The sequence below is a fragment of the Trachurus trachurus genome (assembly GCF_905171665.1).
Source record: "Trachurus trachurus genome assembly, chromosome: 20".
Lineage (NCBI taxonomy): Eukaryota > Metazoa > Chordata > Actinopteri > Carangiformes > Carangidae > Trachurus > Trachurus trachurus.
The window spans coordinates 13,527,351-13,549,854 of NC_139911.1; the positions used below are offsets into that span (position 1 = coordinate 13,527,351).

At 41.0% G+C, this 22,504-nt stretch overlaps 2 protein-coding genes across 3 annotated transcripts; both read right to left on the reverse strand.

Annotated features, from left to right (window-relative positions):
- Window positions 1-3,964: 3,964 nt before the first annotated feature.
- On the reverse strand, window positions 3,965-7,587 carry bdh1 (3-hydroxybutyrate dehydrogenase, type 1). Its single transcript, XM_083995717.1, has 5 exons — window positions 7,211-7,587; window positions 6,676-6,786; window positions 5,938-6,079; window positions 5,692-5,844; window positions 3,965-4,795 (listed from the first exon to the last, which is right to left on the reverse strand). The coding sequence occupies exons 1-5, from the start codon at window positions 7,421-7,423 to the stop codon at window positions 4,329-4,331; spliced, it is 1,086 nt and encodes a 361-aa protein (XP_083851843.1). The 5' UTR covers window positions 7,424-7,587; the 3' UTR covers window positions 3,965-4,328.
- Window positions 7,588-10,748: 3,161 nt separating this feature from the next.
- Window positions 10,749-21,462, reverse strand: gyg1b (glycogenin 1b). 2 transcript variants are annotated; one of them, XM_083995366.1, is made up of 8 exons: window positions 21,329-21,462; window positions 19,231-19,366; window positions 18,940-19,114; window positions 18,651-18,813; window positions 13,710-13,836; window positions 12,475-12,691; window positions 11,987-12,040; window positions 10,749-11,743 (listed from the first exon to the last, which is right to left on the reverse strand). In XM_083995366.1, the coding sequence occupies exons 1-8, from the start codon at window positions 21,333-21,335 to the stop codon at window positions 11,573-11,575; spliced, it is 1,050 nt and encodes a 349-aa protein (XP_083851492.1). In that variant the 5' UTR covers window positions 21,336-21,462; the 3' UTR covers window positions 10,749-11,572. The 2 variants fall into 2 exon arrangements, with proteins under 2 accessions (XP_083851492.1, XP_083851493.1); XM_083995367.1 differs by lacking the exon at window positions 11,987-12,040.
- Window positions 21,463-22,504: the final 1,042 nt, after the last annotated feature.

Sequence of the window (22,504 nt, forward strand, 5' to 3'; positions counted from 1 at the left end):
ATCAGAAAAATCAACATTCCTAGATGAAAGCAACTGATTTCTGTCTACACGTGTAAATCACAGGATTGATTAGATGACTCAAGTGATGAATGTTCATTTTTAGCTTTTCAATCTTTACATGTAACAATTATTTCAACATGTACAGGACATGTGCACCTGTGTTCCCCCGTTAGTTTCTGATAAGTGTTTGGGTTTTTACAGGGTTCCTGTTAACACGTCATTCATTACATGCAATCCCCGCCCTGGCTGTCGTATCAGTGCCATGTTGCTGACACTTTGTGGTTAGAGATAGTGTTTGTCTGCAGTAGTAATCAACTGTCGTCAGCAACCTTTTTTTTTTTTTTGTGAAATTTCCTCCCTGACTTCTATTTCTACAGAATCTGCAATGTTACGCAGCATTAAAGTGACAAACGCCAACGCAACGTGCCCCAGTTTGAAGGATTTAGGAGGAGATTTTAATGTGCCTTCACAGCTTTCTGTCAACCAAAGGTTTTAGTGTCCCTGTTGTTTTTTCTTTCTTTTTTTTTCTTTTCTTTTCGTCTTCTTCTTTACCCCGTTCTTCCCACTTGTCACCACTGTGTGCTATTTGGTTACAGCTTTGCATGTGCATCATTTGAATCTTACTAGTGAGCGACATGTTGGGGGTTTCTGAAAACATCCTCATGGACGAGGAGGGGTATTTCCTCGTTTATCACTCACTCTGTTGATGTGGGCGGCAAAATGTCATCGTCTAACACGTTTTTCACGCCATTGCATAAAATGCCCATTAGTTGATATTGTGTGTAGTCTCAAGTGACCTTACCGTAGCCGATCTCATCCAGTATAACTTCTTCATGTACAGTATAAATATGTGCTGATGTTCATTCAGAAACATAACCCCCAGGTGTGATGTAATCATGACCTGAATCTCATGTATGGGCACCTCAAGTAACGGTATCACATATTGTTGGTTGTGAAGAAACTGTCACGGTTTCAGAGGAAAATACTTTCTTATGTCTGTATGTATTTCATATAAGACTAGTGTAAGACATTCACTTTTGCAGTTTAGCCACTTAAATATGTAAAAAACAAAAAACAAAAAAAATGGCATCCTCGATACTTAAATGTGTTACTTGATATACGAATACAGAACTACAGTATCTCCCTGCATAGATATTGTTATAAACTGGGATCTTTTTTTTTTTTTTCATTTTACAACAATGAAGGCCGCATGAGCAGAGCCTTGTAGCTGTACAGAAAATGGTTTTGAATCTGCTTAAAAAAAAAGGACATTGAAGTCAGTTGTGACAGATATTATCAAGAGATTGTTTAATCGACTATTTTTCACGATCAAGAACTACAAGTGCAGCTGGAGCTCTTCGGTTTCTCGACTGCCAAACAAGCCTGAGATGATCTTTTTGAGATAGATTTTTTGATAATATTCAGAACAAATGGCCCGTGTTTGAACTTTTGGTGCTTTTGTGCTGCTTCCATTTCTATGGTGTTCTTTGTCTCACGAAGCTTTGTTCTGTATGAGAGAGAGTGAAGAAAACAGATCCATGCTGCGGAATGATAAAGGCAGTGCTGTGAAAAATTTTAATGTCATGCTCTTAATACTGTTCTTATGGAGGGGAGATTGTCTTCAGGTGTAATAATTTAGAAGAGTTTATTAGAGTGTTCAAAAGACATAATAAACAACATCAAAATGATAAGGTCTGTTCTTTTTTTTTATGTTGCAATGATCGAATGCTTTCAGGATTGTTAAATGTTATCACTTCCACTTTCATTTCTTTTAAGCTGAATTTTACTTCATTATAAAATACATGATGAGTATTTAAATATCTTCAACTCCTAATGATATGAAAACTTGCTCACATTTTGTCATTAATTCACTTCAGCTTTGTGCTAACGTGATAAAAATGTGGCCTAAATTTGGGATATTAGCATTCACTGAGATGCAGACAGCAGTGGTAGTGGTTTGGCTGATACTTGTGCGCCACCTGGTGGTCACTGGGATCATTACACTTACCAACACTAAATGAGACTGAAAACAATCACATGTTTGTCACTTTATTTAAAGGTCCCATATTATGCAAAATGCACTTTAGAGCGGTTTTCTATCAATAATATGCATCCTCGGCCTGTCTACAATCCCCCCTGGTATGAAAAAAGTTCATCCTCTCCCTTTTTCGCTTTCTCTGTCTTTAGAAAATGTGTGCTTAAACAGGCCATGTTGAAGATAGTCTGTCGGTGACGTCACCGACAGACTCGACGCCACCCCCTAGGTTGGTGGCACCGCCCCCGGTGAAGGTTTGCCACGCCTGAAGAAATTTTCTAAACCGTGCCATTTTTTTCCCCTGCTTGTTAACATAGTGGTTGCTCTGTTGTTAGCTGCACACACAAGCGCCAAAGTCATCAGATATGACCACATTTCAATCAATAAATGTATTAAAATGAACAACTAGGCAAGTCTGGTCGCTTTTCCGCTGTCGCCCCCCCTCCCCTTTATTTACGTAAATGTGGTGATTTCAGTACATAGCCCAGCTCCTCCTCACTTTTCATTCAAACAAACTAATGCCACTGCCACAGTTGTTAAATTTCATCAATGAGACCAGCATTAAATCTCCTAAAAATAATTTAACCAGCCAGCGGTAAACCTCTAAAAGCATGCGGATACGTTACTTCGCTCGTTTTCTCCTCCGGGAGGAGGAGATGTCCGTGCCGGCAGATCAGCTCAGTAGAGCGGCTGCTGCTGCTGCAGACAGCCGCTGCCCTGGTGCCCGGTCGGGGCTCACACAGACTCTAGTCTGCACTACTCCCAGGACAGACATCGGAGCAAACTGACCACAGACTCTGGATTAAACTTTCTTGCATGAAACTGTGACGTGTTAACAGTGCTAAAGCCAGAATTAAAACAGGGTTTTAGCAGCTTCTATGGCTGTTGGTTTGCCGCGAAACGGCGACAGCCGATGCTAATTTCTGTTAGCCCGTCTATGAGGTTTCACATTATACGTTAGCATTAAGCTAAGCGGACTTTATGCTCAGTTGCTTGTGATACTGGCTGTGTGTGTTTTGAACGTTGTTTCAAGCCTGGTTTGGGACTATTGGGAGCTACATGAACCACGAGACCGCACTGGCGGCGACGTCAAGAGCTGTCGCCACGCTGTTATATCAATCGCTCTGGCTATAGTGATACATCCACCCATAAACATTAGCCCATGCTACCGTTAGCCACATCCTGTCCCTGAGGCAGAATCTTTCCTACTATGGCCACGCCAAGACCCGCCTTACTTGGCCTCTGATTGGCTGAGAGGGGCAAGGCAAGACTGTGACAGACGGAGCTCATTAACATTTAAAGGTACAGGCACAGAAACAGCTTGTTCTCAGGAGAGCTCATTTGAGCGACTTTTAGACAGCTGCCATTCAGGACCACGGATCAGTTTGGGGCAATACATTTCGAATACAGTTTAGTTGGACGTCTGACAGCTGAGTGAAACTGAGTAAAAAGAGTATAATATGGGACCTTTAAAATCATTCTTGGGAAAAAAAAAAAAGATACTGTGATTATAATAATGTCAAAATAAAACACTCTATTTCTTTCATATACAAAATACTTATCCAGTATTTATGAAAGGGAAGGGGGGGGGCAACCTTTTTTGTTCGAGCATGCCCATTAATCACATCAATCAACCCCACTGTCGAAGTAGCACGCAGGATCTAGTGGAGCATGTGAGACAAAGTGGGCTTGTGTTGTTGTTACGTAACTCTGGGTGCGAGTCGGGCCAAATCTCACCACGGCCTTACAGTAGCTGACCTTGGTTTGTTCCGGCGGCGGCCACAACAGAACAGTAGGAGCCTTCTCTTGAGCTCTACCAGCTTTGGTCCTCATGCCAGTGGGGCCCCAGAAGATTCCCATAAGGCAAAAAAATGAAAAGTATCAGGACAAACAAACAAAAGATATAAGAGACATACACTGTTTTTTCAAAAAGGTAATACCACAGCAAGCAGTAAAGATGCAGTGTTTCTAGGTAGGAGTATGTCACAGCCCTGCTGATGTCCATCACAAAGTAGTTACTACTTATCACGGAGTATAGATAAAAGTTGCGGTTTTTCGTAAGATGTACAAAAAAAAGCAAAAGTGCAATAATTTACTTACAGTTTTAAAAAACCATTAAGTTTTAAGGCTTGATCAGTGAATGATTTCAAGTGCTGAGGAATACATAGTAGCAGAGACCCCTGTGAAGGGTTAAGTCTGTAGAGCTGTGTAGAGCTATGCAGTTAAAAGACACGCTGCTATCTGTGATCTGAGTAGGAGACAGAGGGAGCAAACACAGGGGCAGCTTCTCTTTTTAGAAATACAATAAGTCGGATATGGCGCCGGGCAGGTGGGTCATCAGCTGCACCCTGATCCACCAGTGAGGCTCCATGGGGTTGTACCGCGAGTAAGGACGCTTGGACATGATGGCGTCGGTGATGTCGTCGAGGACCGGGGCCACGTCCTTCTGTCCGCTGTTGCAGTAAGAGCGCATCAGGGACATGTGCTGCTCAAAGTGGGATTTCCCATAATCCTCCTTCACATCCGAGGGCGCCTCGCTCCACAGCTTGTTGGCCGTGTTGGCCACGATGTCGCGGGTCAGGATGCCGGTGGCCACGATGAAGTTCCCAGGTTCGATGACGGACACTTTGACGCCCCAGCTCTTCATCTCGTAACGCAGGCAGTCAGAGAAAGCTTCCACGCCATATTTGGATACACAGTAAGGGGACCGCATGATGTTTCCCATCCTGCCGTACATGCTGGCCAGGTTCACCACACGGCCTGCAGGCAGAGGTAGAAGGCGTCAGAAATGTGCCCATTTTAAAACAGATTTGGCAAATTGAATATAATGATTCATACACAATTATTGCACCAGTGATAAGTAAAATGAATAAAAGGCCTGAAGTGCAGATTTTTAAACCTGGTAAACCTCCAGGTCAATATTTCAACAGTCGTAAGAGTTATTCTGAACGAGAACAGGACCTGGAGCTTCACTCAGCTGAGCAAATCATTTAACTACACCACTGTTCCTTGATGAGCGACTTCTTGCCAGGTTATTAAAAGCACAGCACCACCGTCTGTAGGCAGCTGATAAGCTTTTCCCAACTAAACGTCTTACACGTTTGCATATTCTGGATAAGTGAAAGAATTCAACTGTTTTATTTGCTTTCTGCACCACGTTTAAACGCCAGCTCTCTAGTTATTGCACCTAAATCACCACCATTTAAAAAAAAATAAATGTCAGCTCAAAATGCTAATTTAAAAAGGCTTTTGAATGACTTACATAATTCATATCCAACAGTTATCAATGAATTATCTTTTTATTTTACTTTATGTTGTAAAAATTATTAAATTGAAATGTACGTTGTAATAAGATACAAATATCAAAAGTTTCATGTTACATTATAGGAAAGGCTTTAAATTGGTATTTAAATTTCAGGCTTGTTTGCATAGTTCACATTCTTCAGAGATCATGGGACACAGCTTACTGGTCGGCTGCAGTGCACTGTTTTCTATCAAATAGGAATTCTAACAATGACCAACAATAATCAATCATAAAAAAAGTAAAATCCAGTGTCTGTCCCTTTAAGAGTTTTGCAGTTTGGCACCTCCATTCCAGACACTTTTTAACTTGTGTAATGTTTATAGGTTACAAATTAATCATGTGAGTGTTTTACCTTTGGCCCTGCGGATTAATGGCAGAACAGCTTTGGTGACCCTGATGGTGCCCCACAGGTTGACCTCTGACACCTGTTTGTAAGTGTCCATGGAGGTGAACTCCACTTCTCCAAACGTTGACACGCCAGCATTGTTCACCACAGCCCACAGACCTGAGAGGAAGTCACACAGGATTACGTCTGTGGATGAGCACACATAGATTTTTTGGCAAAGTTTGATGACAGGTGCTGATACGACTGAGTTACCTCTTTCAGAGTCCTCCAGGTTTTCTTTGATGTATTCCACAGCCTGTTTCACCTGCTCTTCGCTGCACACATCCAGCTGGATCACCTTCATGCGATCTGAATGAAACTCCTCCAGCTCCTTTGCACCCTCTCCACCTTTATCCTGCAGGGGATGCAGGGATGACAGGTCTTCTCAATGTCACCAACTCATGTCAACATTAGATATCGTCAAAGTTTGAAGGTTTGAAATAAATGCATCTGAAAGTGCACAGCAGCCCCCAATAACAACTTTGCAAGTCTACTGATCTGTTGCTAGATGAGTGCATACTGTGCATCCAGCAGCTAGTTCATTACACCAACTTAAAACTAATGCAGTCCCTACCACTCAATGTAACAGTACTGTCTTATCTTAATTAATCCTGCAATGAATTCCACATAAAATGATGTTGTTTCAGTGGCAATTGATCCAGCATTATGGTCTCTTTGGAATATCGAGTTTAGGGCAAGATTAAGTTATTTGCAATGCACTGAAAGGAGGTTTTTAATAATGTAGCCAACCAATTTATATCAATAAATATTACATATTTAAAAAACCTCTAAGTATTAATTGAATGGCACCACAAACAACAACCTCAAATATCTGACTAAGACAAACCACCATAATCCATCATAACCCTCTCAATTACTGTGCTGTTGTTTTTGACTGCACTATAGTTTTGTGTGCCATACTGGAATCCAGATAATGGGTTTTATCCATACCTTCAGAAGACAACCTGCAAATACTATGTAGCCCAGCTTGTGTAGATGTTTGGCAAGTGCATGTCCAAACCCAGAGTCACAACCTGTAACGAGCACAGCTTTCCCCTTCACCTGCAGACAGGGCCACAACAAAACAGTCATGCTTTAATCATTAGCCCTCAACAGCAACGAGGAAATACAGAGAAGAATGGGAGAGCTTAAATATTATGCAGCGATTCCATATATCAGAAGATTATATCTGAAAATAAAGTAGGCTAATGCATTGTCTTTATACAATATAAACTACATATAATAATAGGCTAAGTGATACATTTCTAATACTCAATTAATAGCCTACCACTCAATGTAACAGAACTGTCGTATCTCAATTAGTCCTGCAATAGCATTCCTTGTAAGTTAATCAGTAACACGCTCGCCTTGAGGATATTCATGATAATGATGCCGTGATGTAACGTTACTTAACGTGTTATAATATAACATGGAAACACAACATTCCCCGTAGTGCTGGAAACACTATTCCATGCTCTGTCATTACCTCCACCAATCCTCTGGGAAGTCGGGGCGTCGCAACACACAGCACAAAAACTAAATACAGCACAACAATGCACTCGGTAACACTCGTCTCCGGTAATCCCAACAACCGCATCGCTGCGTTCAGAAGAGCGGGCAGTCCGAAACCCAACACGACTGTCAGAAACACCGAAAATGACACGAGTAGCGCCACTCGGACCGCGGAGAGCGGGGCCATCTTGACGGAATGTGTTTACTTTCCTGGCGGAGCGGAGTCTCTACATCACCCACACAGGCAGCGCGGTCACGGCACGCCCCCTGAATTACAGTCACAAAAAAATAACGGAATGGAAAGTAAATTCACTTGTGAATACACTTTAATTAAAAATAAAACTTATGCGCGGTCAGCTTCTGCGTTTTAATATGTTATTAGAACCTCTGTCAGCCAGCTGTATCGTTACGCAATGTTTGTGTAAAAAGTTAAGATGCTAAGATTAAGATAATGCTCCTCCGTTCATTCCTACAACCGAGGCTACAGTTCCGGTTTCTAAGCAACGCCAAATTTAAGATAGCGGTAACTAACATGTAACGTGTGAGCAGTCAGCACGTTTAATGTGTTCAGAGACACATGCAAAAGAGGAACTTGACTTTATGGATATTGATTAAATATACAGTAACAGACCTTACTATTTTTTAACAGCCACACACCTGATGGATTCCGGTCTGGCAATGTGGGCTCGAAGCGAAACCGGAAGTGACCGGGAGTGAAACCTCCCACAAGTTTCCGAACGTCATCTATGGTCAAAACTGGCTTCCGGTTTGCCGGTTTGGTGGAATTTTACGTTTACGTTTCCATGGTTTTCAGGCGTTGTCATAGTTGCGGTAAACGCATGGATCTATTAACGCTGGCTTTTAACACAGATGTCAATTTGTGTGATATCCACTGTTAAAAGCTGCTGCGATGATCCATGCGTTTTACAGATTTTCATTGGGGGGAAAAAAAAATAAAAATCCATGCATTTACCGCGGCTACTGAAACCATGGAAACGTAAACATAACATTCCAAAACCGGCAAAACAGGCTACGTTAGGGATTACCAGCCTACGTCACAGAGGTTCTACTGCGCATGTCGCCTGCAGAAAGAGAGCAGCAAGAGCCGTGATCAGGTCTTTTTGTGCTGGAAGTTGCTCTAATTGTTTTGATAAAAATAACAAAACGCGCAAATTTAACAGAATAGCGTCAACTCGCACCCCTTTCAAGGCAAACGAGAGAGAAAATAGTACATTGGTGATTAATTTCGAGCAATATAACGTGTTAGATACGTTGGTTTGAATGGTGATAAAGCTAAATGCTCACAGGCACAGCTGTGTAAGGGATAATGTATAGTTCGGAGGTTGTTATGGAGAAATAAACCCCGACAGGTTGTATGGAACCCCGACGCGAAGCGGAGGGGTTTCATTCAACATGAAGGGGTTTATTTCTCCATAACAACCGACCAACTATACATTATCCCGCTTAGAACACGGCCTACAACTAAATCATTCAATAATGTAACACAAAATAATTATTAAAATATATTTTATTTGTGTAAAATTATGCCGTAGGGACGCCGCTCTGACCAGCGCAGCACAGAAAAGAGAAAGTATGCAGGATATTTACTTTATGTTTCATTTTTACCGTCATTAAACAGCTTCGGACTAATAGTGATGTTAGATAAACGACTTGTAACCTGTTACAGGGAGAGTGGAGGCTCCTTATTTCCACATCGTGGCTGAAAAGCAAACTTGCATCAAAGCCTCTGACCCGTGTCACAGCTCCTCTCCTCTCCTCTGCGACACAAACGCACCCCATAATCTCTTGTTTATGACAGATACGACTACACAAAATACATCGTAACGTGTATGGTAATCCATCGATCCACTGATTGATTATCAAAGGCTTCAAATGCACGAACGGGAGGAGGCTCAGCAAAACAGCGGCCGTGACCGGACATGCAGAGCAGAGTCGGCCGTTGCTATGGAGTCCCTAGCAACGGTCCGCTCAGCGGTGGTCTATCGAGAAATAAACACCGCAGAATATTGGTGATTGACCAATCAGAATCGAGTATTCAAGAGAGCCGTGTTCTAAAACGTTATAACTGCAGCGAATGAGTTGTGAAATGTTTACTACGACAGTGACTGAAGACGAGGTAAGGTCACATACTAATGGAAAGCAAGCTGACATTAATTAACGTTAAGCTACATTGTTTTAGATTACCGGTACATACTCAGCCATGCACGTAACGTTACAGTTACGTTATGCAGTTGTTCCAGACTTTAGACATGTCCGTCCTCTTCTTCCCTCGTCTCTGACCAGGCAGCATCAGTCCTCACAGACACTGAGTTTTGTAATCGTGAGTATTTTCCTGAACATGATTGTCTGTTAAATAGCTGTAGGTAACGTTAGGGATGCACAGTGACAGTGTTGTTTTTACCGATGACCGACGCCGTGCTGTGAGTGTCCGTGGCTTGTCCCGTGGCTGAGTTGCCGTTGCCGCGGTACCAACTCGATCCTCCGTCCTGACGTTTTTTTTTTTTTTTCCTGCCGTTATAAAACTATAAAACCTACAGTCTATGTATAAAACACACACTACATCAGTAGGTGATAAACTGTTGTAGTAGGCTGACAACATCGCTAGCAAACACCGCTTTGACTACACTAGATCCATAGAGGTAACCATGACAACCGGTTCTTTCTGCAGTCAAGTTGCGCACGCATCCTGATTTGTTGGTAAACAGATAATCCCTCTATACGCTGCGGTTTTGAACAGATTTATCAAATCTGGTAACTTCTTATCTGAGTATGAGAACAACAAGGCAGCTGAGTCAAGCAGGAGTGGGCCTACCGTACGTACTATTTAGCTACAATCAGGTGCAGTTTAATTTTTAAATAGCCTAGATTTAAATATCATGGTAATGCTATTACATTTTAATTATAATTTAATTTAGGTATAATTTCCATCCAGACTAAACTCAACAACAGTAGCCTATGTTGCAGTGTACAGTTAATCTATTGTTTCTCATTATGGAGAGAAGCCATCCCAGTCAGAACTGATTTCAGAACTGTAATAACTGTAAAAACACAAATATGACAATAAAGTCAGGAGGGTTAGGGGCAGGGCCGTTGTATAGGGGAGAAAGGTGATGATAATTCTAGGGGCCCAGCGCCCAGTAGGGCCAGCAAAAACCCCAGTAGTCTAATCTTTGTATAACTGAATTATTCTGCATAAGACCCTGACTGATACTCATAGTAATGCTGCATTAGCATCAAAACAAAGTAGGCTAAATAAGAAATGATAATACATACGTAGTCTATGAAAAAAAGTGGAAAAGTCAGGGGGCAGGGGCCCACTTTATTATACTTTCAGGGGGCCCAGAATTCCTAGCAACGGCCCTGGTTAGGGGCATGAATGGTAGGTGTTGAATATATGGCTCTAACTTGTTTTACACACAAATACAAACGAACAGTGCTATCAGTTCCACCAAGACCTTGCAGATGTAAAAGAAGAAAAAAACATCAGCAAATCCACAACTTTTCATATTTTTAATGTTTCCAGATGAAAGATTTTGTGGTACAGCCAACATCCTGGTCAAGTAAAATGCAAGAAAGTTAAAAACCTAATCACCTATTGAAAAGCTGCTAGTCAAGAACAGATAGGATGATGGCAGTAGAGAGGGCAAGACACTAAGGCACCGAGTATCTATATGCATGGCAACTAAATGGCCATGTCTGTATGGCCTTCAGAGGCGCTGTAAACATCTTTTTATATCTAAGTTACACAGTGGCTGTTCAGTTCAAGAGCAAGAGAATTAAACTTTTGCCAAAAGGAAATATTAATGCTCAGAAGATTGCTAGATGACTGTATCGTAAAAAAAGAGGAAAAATTAAGAATGTACATATAAGTGACTCCAATACATAAGGCCCAGTTCAACTCTTGTTGCCATCTGCTTTTTCAAAAAGAGCACAAACATGAAAAAATGTAAAGTTTTAATGCATGTGACTCCAAACAAAGTAAAGTAAATTTGTAATACATTTTTCCTGACTTTCCTCACAGTGTAGTAGAGCACATACCCATGACAGGGTGAAACTGAACAATAAGAGTCTTGCATAGACAATCAAAGCCAATGATAATATTTAACTTTTCATTTCCCATTTAAATGGCTCTGTCTTTGGAGTGTGGAGAGGGGATTGCTGGTGGAGGGACATACTCAACTCATTTCTAGTTGAGAAACAGGTAGAAAGGAAAAATGCAACCTGCTTTTTTTTTTTTTTTAGTATTTTCTTCAAAGACCTGTGATGGGTTTGTTAAACTGCAAGTGCTCCGTTGTTTACCAGCTTCATTCCTTCTTTATTTGAGAAAACTGTCAAGCTTTTTCTTGATATTATCAAATGAGTCCATTCCCATGTAGTCTGCCTGACCTTGCTCCCATTTCTCTTTTCGCTGTTCTGAGGACAGCTGGGGTTCAGGGTTGTGTTCATACGAAGAGAAGCTTTGAGCCTCACCAGACCATTCAGAAACCTGAAATTAAACACAACAGTGAAACAAGGAAGGAAAAACAGAAAATGACAAACTGCAGACAGACGACACATCTGTTGGGCTTGTTGCTTGTTGGTGCATTGAACTCGCCAAACGTAGCTTTTCCAAATTAATGGCCTGAGGCAAACACACGCAAAAGCTTTTGATTTTTGAACAGTAGCAATAGCATTAAACCTAATTGTTATTGGCTGCTAAGCTGTAAAAAGCAGATCGTTTTCTCCATACCTGCTGTTCACTTTCACTTTCACTTTCAAAAGTGACCATTTCAATATGCTGGGACTTTTTGATAAACAGGAAGACAGGAAATAGGTATATCATCCAGAATGGGAGCAAAATGAAATAAAAAAGGGTAAAAGAAGTAACATAAATGAAGGTGAATAAAATAAAACACATGATAGCAAAATACATGCTCTTACGTAAATAATGAACAAATTATTTCCAAACATATTTTCTACCACAGTGCTCATAATTAAAAACAACTTTATTGAGCTGGACATCCAGGAAACCTTGACGACATGTCCAAGCTTCAGTGATGTAATCCTATTATTTTTTCCAAGCTGTAATGTAAATGCAACATCATCCAGCAAAAACACAATATTTGACTGTATTAAACATTTATAATCTCCAACTCTGCCTGTCGTCAGTTTAAATGAATGATCTGTCGTCAATGTAATTACATGGCTACAGGTCCAACAAAGCACGTGTTCATTCACCTCAACACATCCGGAGTGAAACGGCTTGTCTCCGTACTGCTCCTGCAGCATGGGCACCACAGCGCTGGAGTACAGTGTCCACCAGTCCAGAAGGAAGGTGGGATGTGTAGTGGCCTCATGCACACTCCCTGCGATCTGTTTGCTTTTAGGATCAAATGTGTAACTCCATGGCTTGGTCTTCCCCAGGAAGTGGACCACCTTAGCATTGCCACCATATCTGAAATGAATAACATAATAAATGATGATTAGAATGTAGACGCATTTTAATTATAGATGTTGCATTGTGCAATTTAGATACATTTTTAATAGGCCATTGTTTAGAAAATGTTACAACAATAATCCTTTATCCACTACTAATTCATCTGAAACCTCTATTATGGACTCTATTGTCGGGTTGTTGTACATTTTTAAAAACAATTAGCGATCAGGACATTAGTGTCTATGTGCTGTTGAGAAGAAGAGGTAGAATGAAGAAGTACGTTATTCATTCAGTGTAATAATTTTGTGATATTTATAGCAGAACGTACACTCTATGTTGTTACTGTGGCATGATGGGACTGCATTATACCAAATATTGTCTCTTAGGACAACCCCCTCACATATTGGCCAACTGCATGTGTACATAAATAAAGCTGAATCTGGCAGTGTGGGATTTGTTTTGTTGTGTTTGCCAGACCTCTAAGCACTATTGCTGACAACTACCAACAACTAAATACATGTTTATCGTCCAGGTCATCCAGATTGTTTGCCAGCAAATGTCAAACCTAAAAGCTTGTTGATAGGAGTTGTTTCTATGAGCAGAAAGGTTTAAGACAGAAAGGAGGGGGGAGCTTAAGAGTGCAGTGCACAATGACTGGTCCTTCAGGCAAACATAAAAGGCCTTTAAATAAACTACTCTATTTTAAGATTTGGTATCAGCTGTTGGGAGCTCAGGGTGGATATCCAACCCAGAGGCTTGCTGCGAGACTCCCAGGCCGAGCCGCTGGAATCTTTCTGCTCGTCTCACTCGTAACCTAATGTCATGTCACGATGTGACTACACATTCATGTGATCAGGTATCTGCTTACGCCTTGGCTCTGCGTCCAATATGCAAGATTTCAGTGACACCGACAGGCTCTGAGCTATAATATAATACGACTGTCTTGTGGAAGACCAAAATGAAATGCTGGAAATCACACCCCGAACTACAGTGTGAATGTTTTTCTGGAACACAACCTTGGCAGACAGACGCTTACTGTTTGAATGCTGGAAGATAAGTGTAGATGGCTATGCTGCTGAGGTTGTAGATGAAAGGAAGATGTTTTGATATATCAGCTGTTGCCCAGTTGTTGAAGAAGCCATTCAAAACACCTTGGTCTCCTCCTGCAACACACATGATCAGAACAAAAGAGATCAAGTTCACACCCATATATAATTCCTATTCCTATAGGACACCAGCTTTAGTTTCATAAACACCCATCAATGAAATTAGATATAAGACAGCAGATGAGCTCATGAAGCTTGAACTTGTGTTAGATCTCAGCGCACAGTAATCTACTATGAAATCTTTCACAGGCATTTCAACATCATCAGGAATGGAAATCTTCAGGTAAGTGTCACTATGATGTTTAAATGGAGCACAGAAGGGCGTTCATCTGCAAATGTATTTGCATTAGTCATGTGGACATAATGTGAGAACCTGCTACGTTGCGGTAAACAGCCAACTTGGCTTTCACAACACATCTTACGAAATGCTTTTGACAGGTTTAGCTGACGATTGGATGGTTTCAGTGGGAGAGGAAACGATGAGCGGGAGCAGTCAAATGATATGCACACCTGTGACAGCCGGTTTAATTGAGTCTTTTAACTTGCATTGGCCTGTATTGATCAACAGACCAGTCCAGACAAGACTCCCTACTGTTTTTCACTGATTGCAAAATATCAAAGATGAATGTGTTGTAGAAAAAGCCTAAGGGTATACTGTGGATGGAAGGCTTCTCGTGGGTAAGACCACAGTGAAGAGGAATTATTCAGATCTTTTCTCTGTTTAGTTCCACTTCAGAATCTGCTCAGCAACACTAAAAGCCTTTCAGGGGCCGCAATGTTCACTTACACACTTCATGTCACTGTCACTCAGTGGATCTAAACGATAATGACATATACAGTACATGTAGTCATGGTATCTTGGTGTAATAGATATAGTAGAGTTACCGATCAAATGACAGACTACATTAACCGTGATGTCTTGTACTGATGCATTGGGAAGTGTGGGAAAGGAATTGCAACCACAAGTTCTGGTTAATAATTAATATCAAAATGTGAGAAGATGAAGCCACCCAAGAAGATCAAAGACACCATTATACAAAACAACATCATATCATCACCAAACAAAGTTCATGTTGCTTAATACTTTGGCAAACATTTGTATTTACACGTTCAGCTAAATGGAGAAACATTCATTAACATTCCCTTAGACTTGTGTTTCCAATTGACTGCTTCGGTTCTAGATGGCTACTCTGCACTGTGTCATGCATACGTATAGAAATAGAATAGATAGATTCAAATACTGTACAGAAACTCTCCAGTTTTGATTAGCTTCATCACATATTTAATAATTTTGGTGAAAATCTGAGGTACTCGCACTGTTTTGCTACTGGTCTAACATGTATCAAGAAAAGTTTCCGATTTAAAAAAGCATTAATTTCTTTTCTTTCTGTCTTGTTTATTTTAACAAACTTTAGTTACATGTGTTTTGCTACTTAAATAATAGTTTCATTTAGATACTTAAAAAACATTAATGTTTTTTTTTAAATAAGGCCACCTGACACACATTATTTTGTAATCAGTACTGAAAATCAAGTATCGTTTCTGCACAAAATATAGACAATTCAATCGAAACTCAGCCCTGTGCATGACTAGTGAGCTTTAAATAATACAGCTAGACACATGCATTTAAAAAAGGTTTTGTCTTGCTCTCTGTTCTGGTGATGTGAATTAAATTGCCATGCGGATTAAAACTTCCATCAAAGTTTGCAGTTGAGTTGCCTCCAGTCCTAGACGCCCAACTGGAGGACTGGACAGCCACTCGGCCTTGCTCAATTCAGCTAATTTAGTACTGGGACTCTTTTTTTACAGTCTATGACTGGGACAGGCCTTGTCATGGCGGTGCGTTATGTAAACACAGCACTCAGGACAGTTTGGGGTGCAGGAATATATTGATGTCAAGTAGGTCAGCTATACTTCAAGTGTATTACCCAGATATTAACTGAATCTCTAGAGGTTCAGTAATGTCTTTCCCCCCCCCCAGGTAATATTTCCTCAGTTACATCATCACATCTCCTGACTAAGAGGTGAATTTTAAAGCCAGGAAAAAAAAACATTGCAAAATCTCATTGACTATTCATAATGAATTGCCTCATAGACTGTTTGGACTGACACTGGCACAAGATGATATGTTGGCTGTTAACAGCACTTTCACATGTAGTTCCTAAAAAGCACAGGGCTGTACAGTCTCTAAAACCTCAGAGCGCTGCAAAAACATAACACATAGCAGCTGTTTGTCCAAACCCACAACCTTCACTGGGGATTTTCAAAACTTAATATGGGGCTGAGTATCTTCATTTTGAGGGGATGAGCAGAGCTCTGCAAGAATGTGCATCCAACTCTGCCAGTTTGTCTTGGCAGCAGACAACACTGCAAGCACAGATGGAGAGATAGGGCCTATGGGCTTAAACATAGAAAATATTTTGTTGTCGTCTCTCCTCAGCAATATTTCAGTATCATGCATGAACTGCCCAGGGACAGAGAGGTGCACGTGTACATCATGTATCCCTTATTATAGAGCAGAACTGAAATACTAAAGGTCAAAGCAGCTTCAACTCATGCCCCAGTGCACATGAAAAGACCATCCACGTCTATAAATAAGACAGCTTTACTCATTAGCATACTATCAGGCATGCAGACACTGGCATCTCATTGGAATATTGGATATTAGGACATTAATGAATTGATAGTGAAAATGGCATGAATTTTAATGACAAAGAGCAGTCTTTCCTGGAAAAATTATGAACAATTATGTCTTTTGTCTCGGGTTGTGACTGTGATGGAAAAACCGTTGCCAACAAACACTTGCGGCAGACAGAATGAGTCGGCCCTTGAAAGCATTGGCCACCACTAAACAAACTAATTGGTTTTTCCAGTGAACTCTCCCTGCAGGAATTTCTTTCACAGTATCACAAGGGAAAACAGCTTGCCATGTAATGTTAAATAGGTTCACAGCTACTAAAGGACCAAGGACTTGCCCTGGCGTTTGCGTTTTATCCAGCTTTGTTGGTTCCTCAACTGTTTCCTTTTTTGTGAAATATCTGTCACAAGACCTTCCCGTCTTTTTTTATAGCCCAAACAACTCATCGGATTTAAGGCTAATTCAAGGCTAATTTTAGCTAATTGAAAAGATACAGATGGATGAAGGTCATTCAGGATCTTCAAAAAACTAAATTACTTTAAAAAGCAGCATTTTTCAGCCACATCTAAGGGAACTTAATCAGTGAGTGGAGTTTCTCAGTTATCATAGAGGTGTCGTCATGTGACCTAACTTTCATCATGTAGCAACAGATGGATCATACATGGTCCTCGGTCAGGTGAAACAACAGAGACGCATCCATTGGTAGATGAAGATCAAGAGATCTGGTTTAAAGCTAGCAAGTGAACTTGAAGCGATGATGATTTTGTCAAAAACATACCCAATGGTGTTGTACAGAAATAGTCATTGTACAGAAATACCAAAGATATGTTTGAAGTGAATCTCCATTACATAGTTTGTCCACCAGAGAGCACTATCAACTGTTCAAGTCCACCGATAAATGTTCTTATGCTTAAATATTGATACTGGTATCAGCTAATTTTGCTTATTGAAAATTAAAAGAGCTTCTTCACACTGCAGTTCTACAAAGTACGAAAGAACTTGAAGGTCCACCAAAAAATAACCTATAAATAAATGTATAATACATTAACATTTACTGCGGCTTATCAAGTCCAACATTCAGGTTTTATTGTCTAATAGGCAAAAGCTGCACCTGAATGCAGGCTTAACACCTCATTGTACCATGGCTGTCTTCTTAGTGATCTCAAAAACTATGTGAGGCATCACTGAGGTGATGTAATCGTACACTTGAGCAGGTTCAAGCCTTCAAAAAGATATTAATAAAGCTTAGTGTGAATACATGCTGTGTCATGGTAAAATGTTTACTGTATAACCTTGGAGTGTTTTCTTAAAAAGAAAAAAAAAAGCCACAGGCTGATTCAAGTGTTATGATTTTAGGTTTTTTATGTAATGCTGTCTAAACAGATGTAACTTTTTTTCTGTGGGGGAGGGGGGTGGTGGTAAACCTGGAGTATACGAGACCACATCCCCCACAAATGTAGACCAATGGTCTTTTCAGTCTCTGATTTGAGAAGAGGTGCTCAGTAAACCCCATATGGAGCCAAACAGACAACCACAATTCAGTTACAGTACAGTGTGCCCCATGGAGAAGAGCTCCTGAATGTCAACCGGTGCACTGTGCAAAACAGGGCCTCTCAAATTTAACCTTCACCCCACCCCAGTGAGCCCCTGAGAATAACTCAGCAGAGTTAGACTCTCTGTGACAGGAGGGCCTTGTGTCCGTGCACAGGGCTCGATAAAGGCCTTACTTAGAGCAAAAGATAAACAAGCTCAGTTTAACATCACGTTACCAGGAATTTAATGTTACTCAAAACAGGTCAAAACGTGAATGTTTGCATATGACTGAAAAAGACGAATTACTTCAAAACTCAACTAAGTGGTAAACCAGACATGCTCGACATATTCAATTCTGTCTTGTGATGCATTTAGCAATGATGTGTGCAAAGTGTATTTTGAGGTGAACTTGTAAAAGACACCAATAAATTTTATCTTATCCCAACATGTATAAATAAGTTCAAGGGATAACTAATAATAAGTATGTTGACTTAGAAGGAGTAGAGGAATCTATCTTAGCTTCATCTTAGCATAAAGACTTGAGTTGAGTTACGCAACTGTTGGCAAATGATGATGAAATCAGCTAAAATGTCTAAGTATATTTTATCAAACTAGCAATTATTAACGCAAGCATTAAAAATGATGTACTAACGGAAGAGAGAAGCACAAATGCTCACACACAAAAAACACTGTAACTTACCGTCAAAGCTGCCGTGTTCTGTGCAAAACTGAAGGAGTTTGTCATAAGTCTCCATTGAAGGACAAAAAACAAACACACCGGAGTTGAAGCAGTCAGGCCATCCAGGGTCGGGAGCAGCTGACAATTCTTCTCTGTCAAACAGCTCATCTATATTTGAAAGAACCTGGGAGGCAGACAGACGAATACAAGCAGACATTCATTTCCACACATCTGTGCAGCAGTGGAAAAGGTAAAGCATCTTTAGCATCTTTCTCATGTTAAAAAAAAAAACCCGCTCAGGCCGTCTCACCAGTGTGTCTGCGTCCATGAAAACACATTTGGAGTAATGTGTGAGGGTCCAACAGTGGAGTTTGGTGAAGGTGCAGCCCAGATCGGGCCTCTTCATCATGGCCAGGTGTGCTGTGTCGCCGCTGTCCAGCACGTCCACCACCCTCACTTCATCATAGATCCTCTTCAGCACAGACCTAATGAGTCACAATACTATGAAATGAACCACCATCAACCATCCAGCTGGAAAACAAGACATGACAGCTTCCACTGTGATTGAGAAATGCTCAAAAGTGACTCTAAGGTTTCTTACTGGCAAGGCTCCGACACCTGTGGCCCAATGAGTATCACCAGCTTCTTGGATGTGTGGTGATTGCGCAGGGACTTGCCCAGAACCATGGCTCCCCGAGCATAGTTATCATTGGTAGCCAACGTCACAAAAGCCTGGTCTGTAAAGGAAAGAAACAGGATTAAAGTTTTGTGACTTTAAGGACAAATCTACCCTTGTGATGAGGTAACATAAAACCTCTTTACTACAGTAGATGACTGTATTCATGCACTCAAAATTGATATTTGATTGATGACATTGATCATCTTAGAGGTGCGTCCTGTTTAAAGGTGATGCAACTTCATACTGACATGGTGCATCAAAGTTTTCTCTTTTTATTTGCCTCATCTCCTACTTCACTTGATGAATCATACCGTCCCGCAAAATACTTCAACAACCACCAGAAACAGGTTTTGGTGCAAAAGTGGCAAATGCACATTCAACAACAACACCAGCAGCACAGTAAGTGCAACGCTGCAAGCTCCAGTTGAGATAAAGCACAATGGGGATACATCAGGAGAGAGACAAGCAGCTATTGTTATTTGACTGACTGGCACAGAAATATTAAGTTTGACATTGACATTTCAAAAGAATTGACCATTTTTCTGCCATTTCACTGTAATCCACCAGTGCTCCGAATGTATTGTCATTGTGTCACAGCTTTCATGTTTGCTTAGTTACCTGCAGGATTAAGAACTATAACAGCAATAACCTTTTTCACTCCTTCAGGCAACAGTAGGAGTATAATGGATCCTTTAAAGTCTTGAACAACTTGAAATATTAGGCTTCACATTCTCAACTTCACATGCCAATCAAGCCATTATCTTGAAGACAATTGTCACTTTAATGGTTACAAGCAATATGGCTTCATTTCAAAATATCTCACTTAATAAAGAACAACAAGAGTTAATTGTTGTGTACCAGATTTACTGGCTCATTAAAGTGCATTTTATTTGCAGTGTGGTGCCTACTCTGTACCAACACTTCTCATGGCAGGGAGGAAAATCTGTCAGTTACCTGCCAAGTCATGTATCTGAACAATGACTTGCCTGTGCGAGAACATATAAAAATCGAGATGATGAAATCAGCATGGCAGCTGGGGGTGGCTGTGTGTGACTGCAGCATATGGGCCAACATGAATCCCTGCACGGATTGTATTATCAACACCTTGGTACTGTATAACTAATAATTGGGAAAAGGGGAGAACAAAAAGTACTGAATGCAGCGTTAGCCATTAGAGCTGGCCAGGAAAACTTGTTCTGTTTCACACAGCGCCACACCTTCTTTCCCCTCACGCCCCCTTTTTCAATTGGTACAACCAGTGCTGTATAATATTCAGGCAAGTAACCCTACAAAAAACAAAGAAGTAGCATTTAAAAAGAAAAGAAAAGCTGGCAGTCGACTAAACCACAGCCTGGGCCCAGTGACAGTAGCTACAGGCTGCATCCCCTTCCATTTTGACTGAGGGGACAATTCTCAGTAAGATTATACTGCAAGTGGGAATTGAGTCACGGAGGTTGATGACACACAGAAGCACAGTAGTTCTTAAACTTAAAGGTCTACAAGATACTTTAAGTTAAACAATATTTATATATTTTTTTTGTTAATTCATTAGGACAATAAAGTTTAGGTACATTTTAAAACATACAGACTAAACATGATTCCTTTTTAAAAAGTGCTTTTCCTCTACATGTCAATCAATCATGTTTCAGACATATCTATGTTGACTTATAAACTGTGGTAAACAGCAAAACACAGGTGGAGACACTGTGTCCTACTTGTTGATGGCATGCTTTGGAGAACTCTCTGCTCTCCCAGTGAGTCTGTATAAACATTATTGCCCAACAGACAGGACAGTCACAGTCACAGTGAGCAGCTAGAACCACACACAGACAGACAGACCATGTTCATGTTAGTAGCTAAACACTGACATTTACTCCTGCCAAAGTCCGCGAGACACTGAAAACTTTTAGAGCACGCGCCTGTTTTCTCAGGGGCGAAAAAAAAAAAAAAAAAAGCAAAGCTCACCGACTGCGCAGCACCGAGGTCTGACATGTTAAAATGAAGTGAAAATGTCACCTACCAGCCATGACTGAAGAAGAAGTCGAAGCTACTGTGTAGCCCGGGACTTGAGGGAACGGCAGCTTTAGGTGGAGCAAAGGACTGACGGGATATACAGAGGTGGATTTATACCAGCGTGACAGCAGCCAGACACGGCGTCACGTGACGCTGTCCACACACCCACCTGCTCCCAACACGAGCCCCCACCCACACCCCCCACCCCAGGCAGGACAGGGAGTTACAGCTACCTACACATTCACATAGCCTATACATTACACATATACATTTAAAAGTAGCACACGTTGCTTCACATACAATTTGTGGTTGTTTTGCAAATATTTTTATTGAGATTTGGTGTCAAGGGGGAGAAAGATAAATTAAACCTTATGTCGAGTCAGACCTAATGTTACATTCCTAAGACAACATATAGTGCAGCTTTGACCTTTGAAACAACTGTCTAGTAGTTCTCCTGCTCGGTGTCATCTGTACTCACGATGACAATGTGGAGATGACGGTGATGCTGTAATGAGGCGCTGACACCAAGAACAGCATGTTCCATAATGTATGTTTGGCATTTTGTCGCCATCTTGTGGAGCAGAGACCCTCCAGCAGGACAGTGACAGGACAGACAGGCAGCTAAGGAGGTCACTGGTCTTACTGTGTTACACAACAGTGCATTATTTTTAGTGGTCGTGCATAACGTAGATGTGTCTACCAGTGATGAAGTGCAGCCTTCAGATGCTTTATTTTATTTACATGTTTCCAGGGTCTTGAAATTGGTATTTGTAATAATAATAACATTCTTCACAAACATTTATATTCTGCTGATTTTTTTTAAAGAAAATATAAACACTGGTTGGCATGAGTGCTGAAAAATTTCAAATCTCAGAGAAGAAGTTTACCTTTCTACCCTCTGCCTCACAAATGTGTGCCCAGTGCAGTTAAGATTCCCTGCTGCTCTTTGGCTCCTTTATTTTCTCCACTCAGATGTTCAGTGGAGAGAGGACACACTGCCAAGGAGTATACTCTGTGGTTGTCACGTACTGTGCTGCTGGACTGAAATCCTTAAAGGCTGATACCCCCACCCGCACACGCTCCACCACTGGAACGGTGCCAGCTCCACGAGGGGGATCACCGGAGTTCAAAAGAGCTGATACAGTAAATTGGTGAATCCTATTGTTCCTTGAGGCATTGTCTC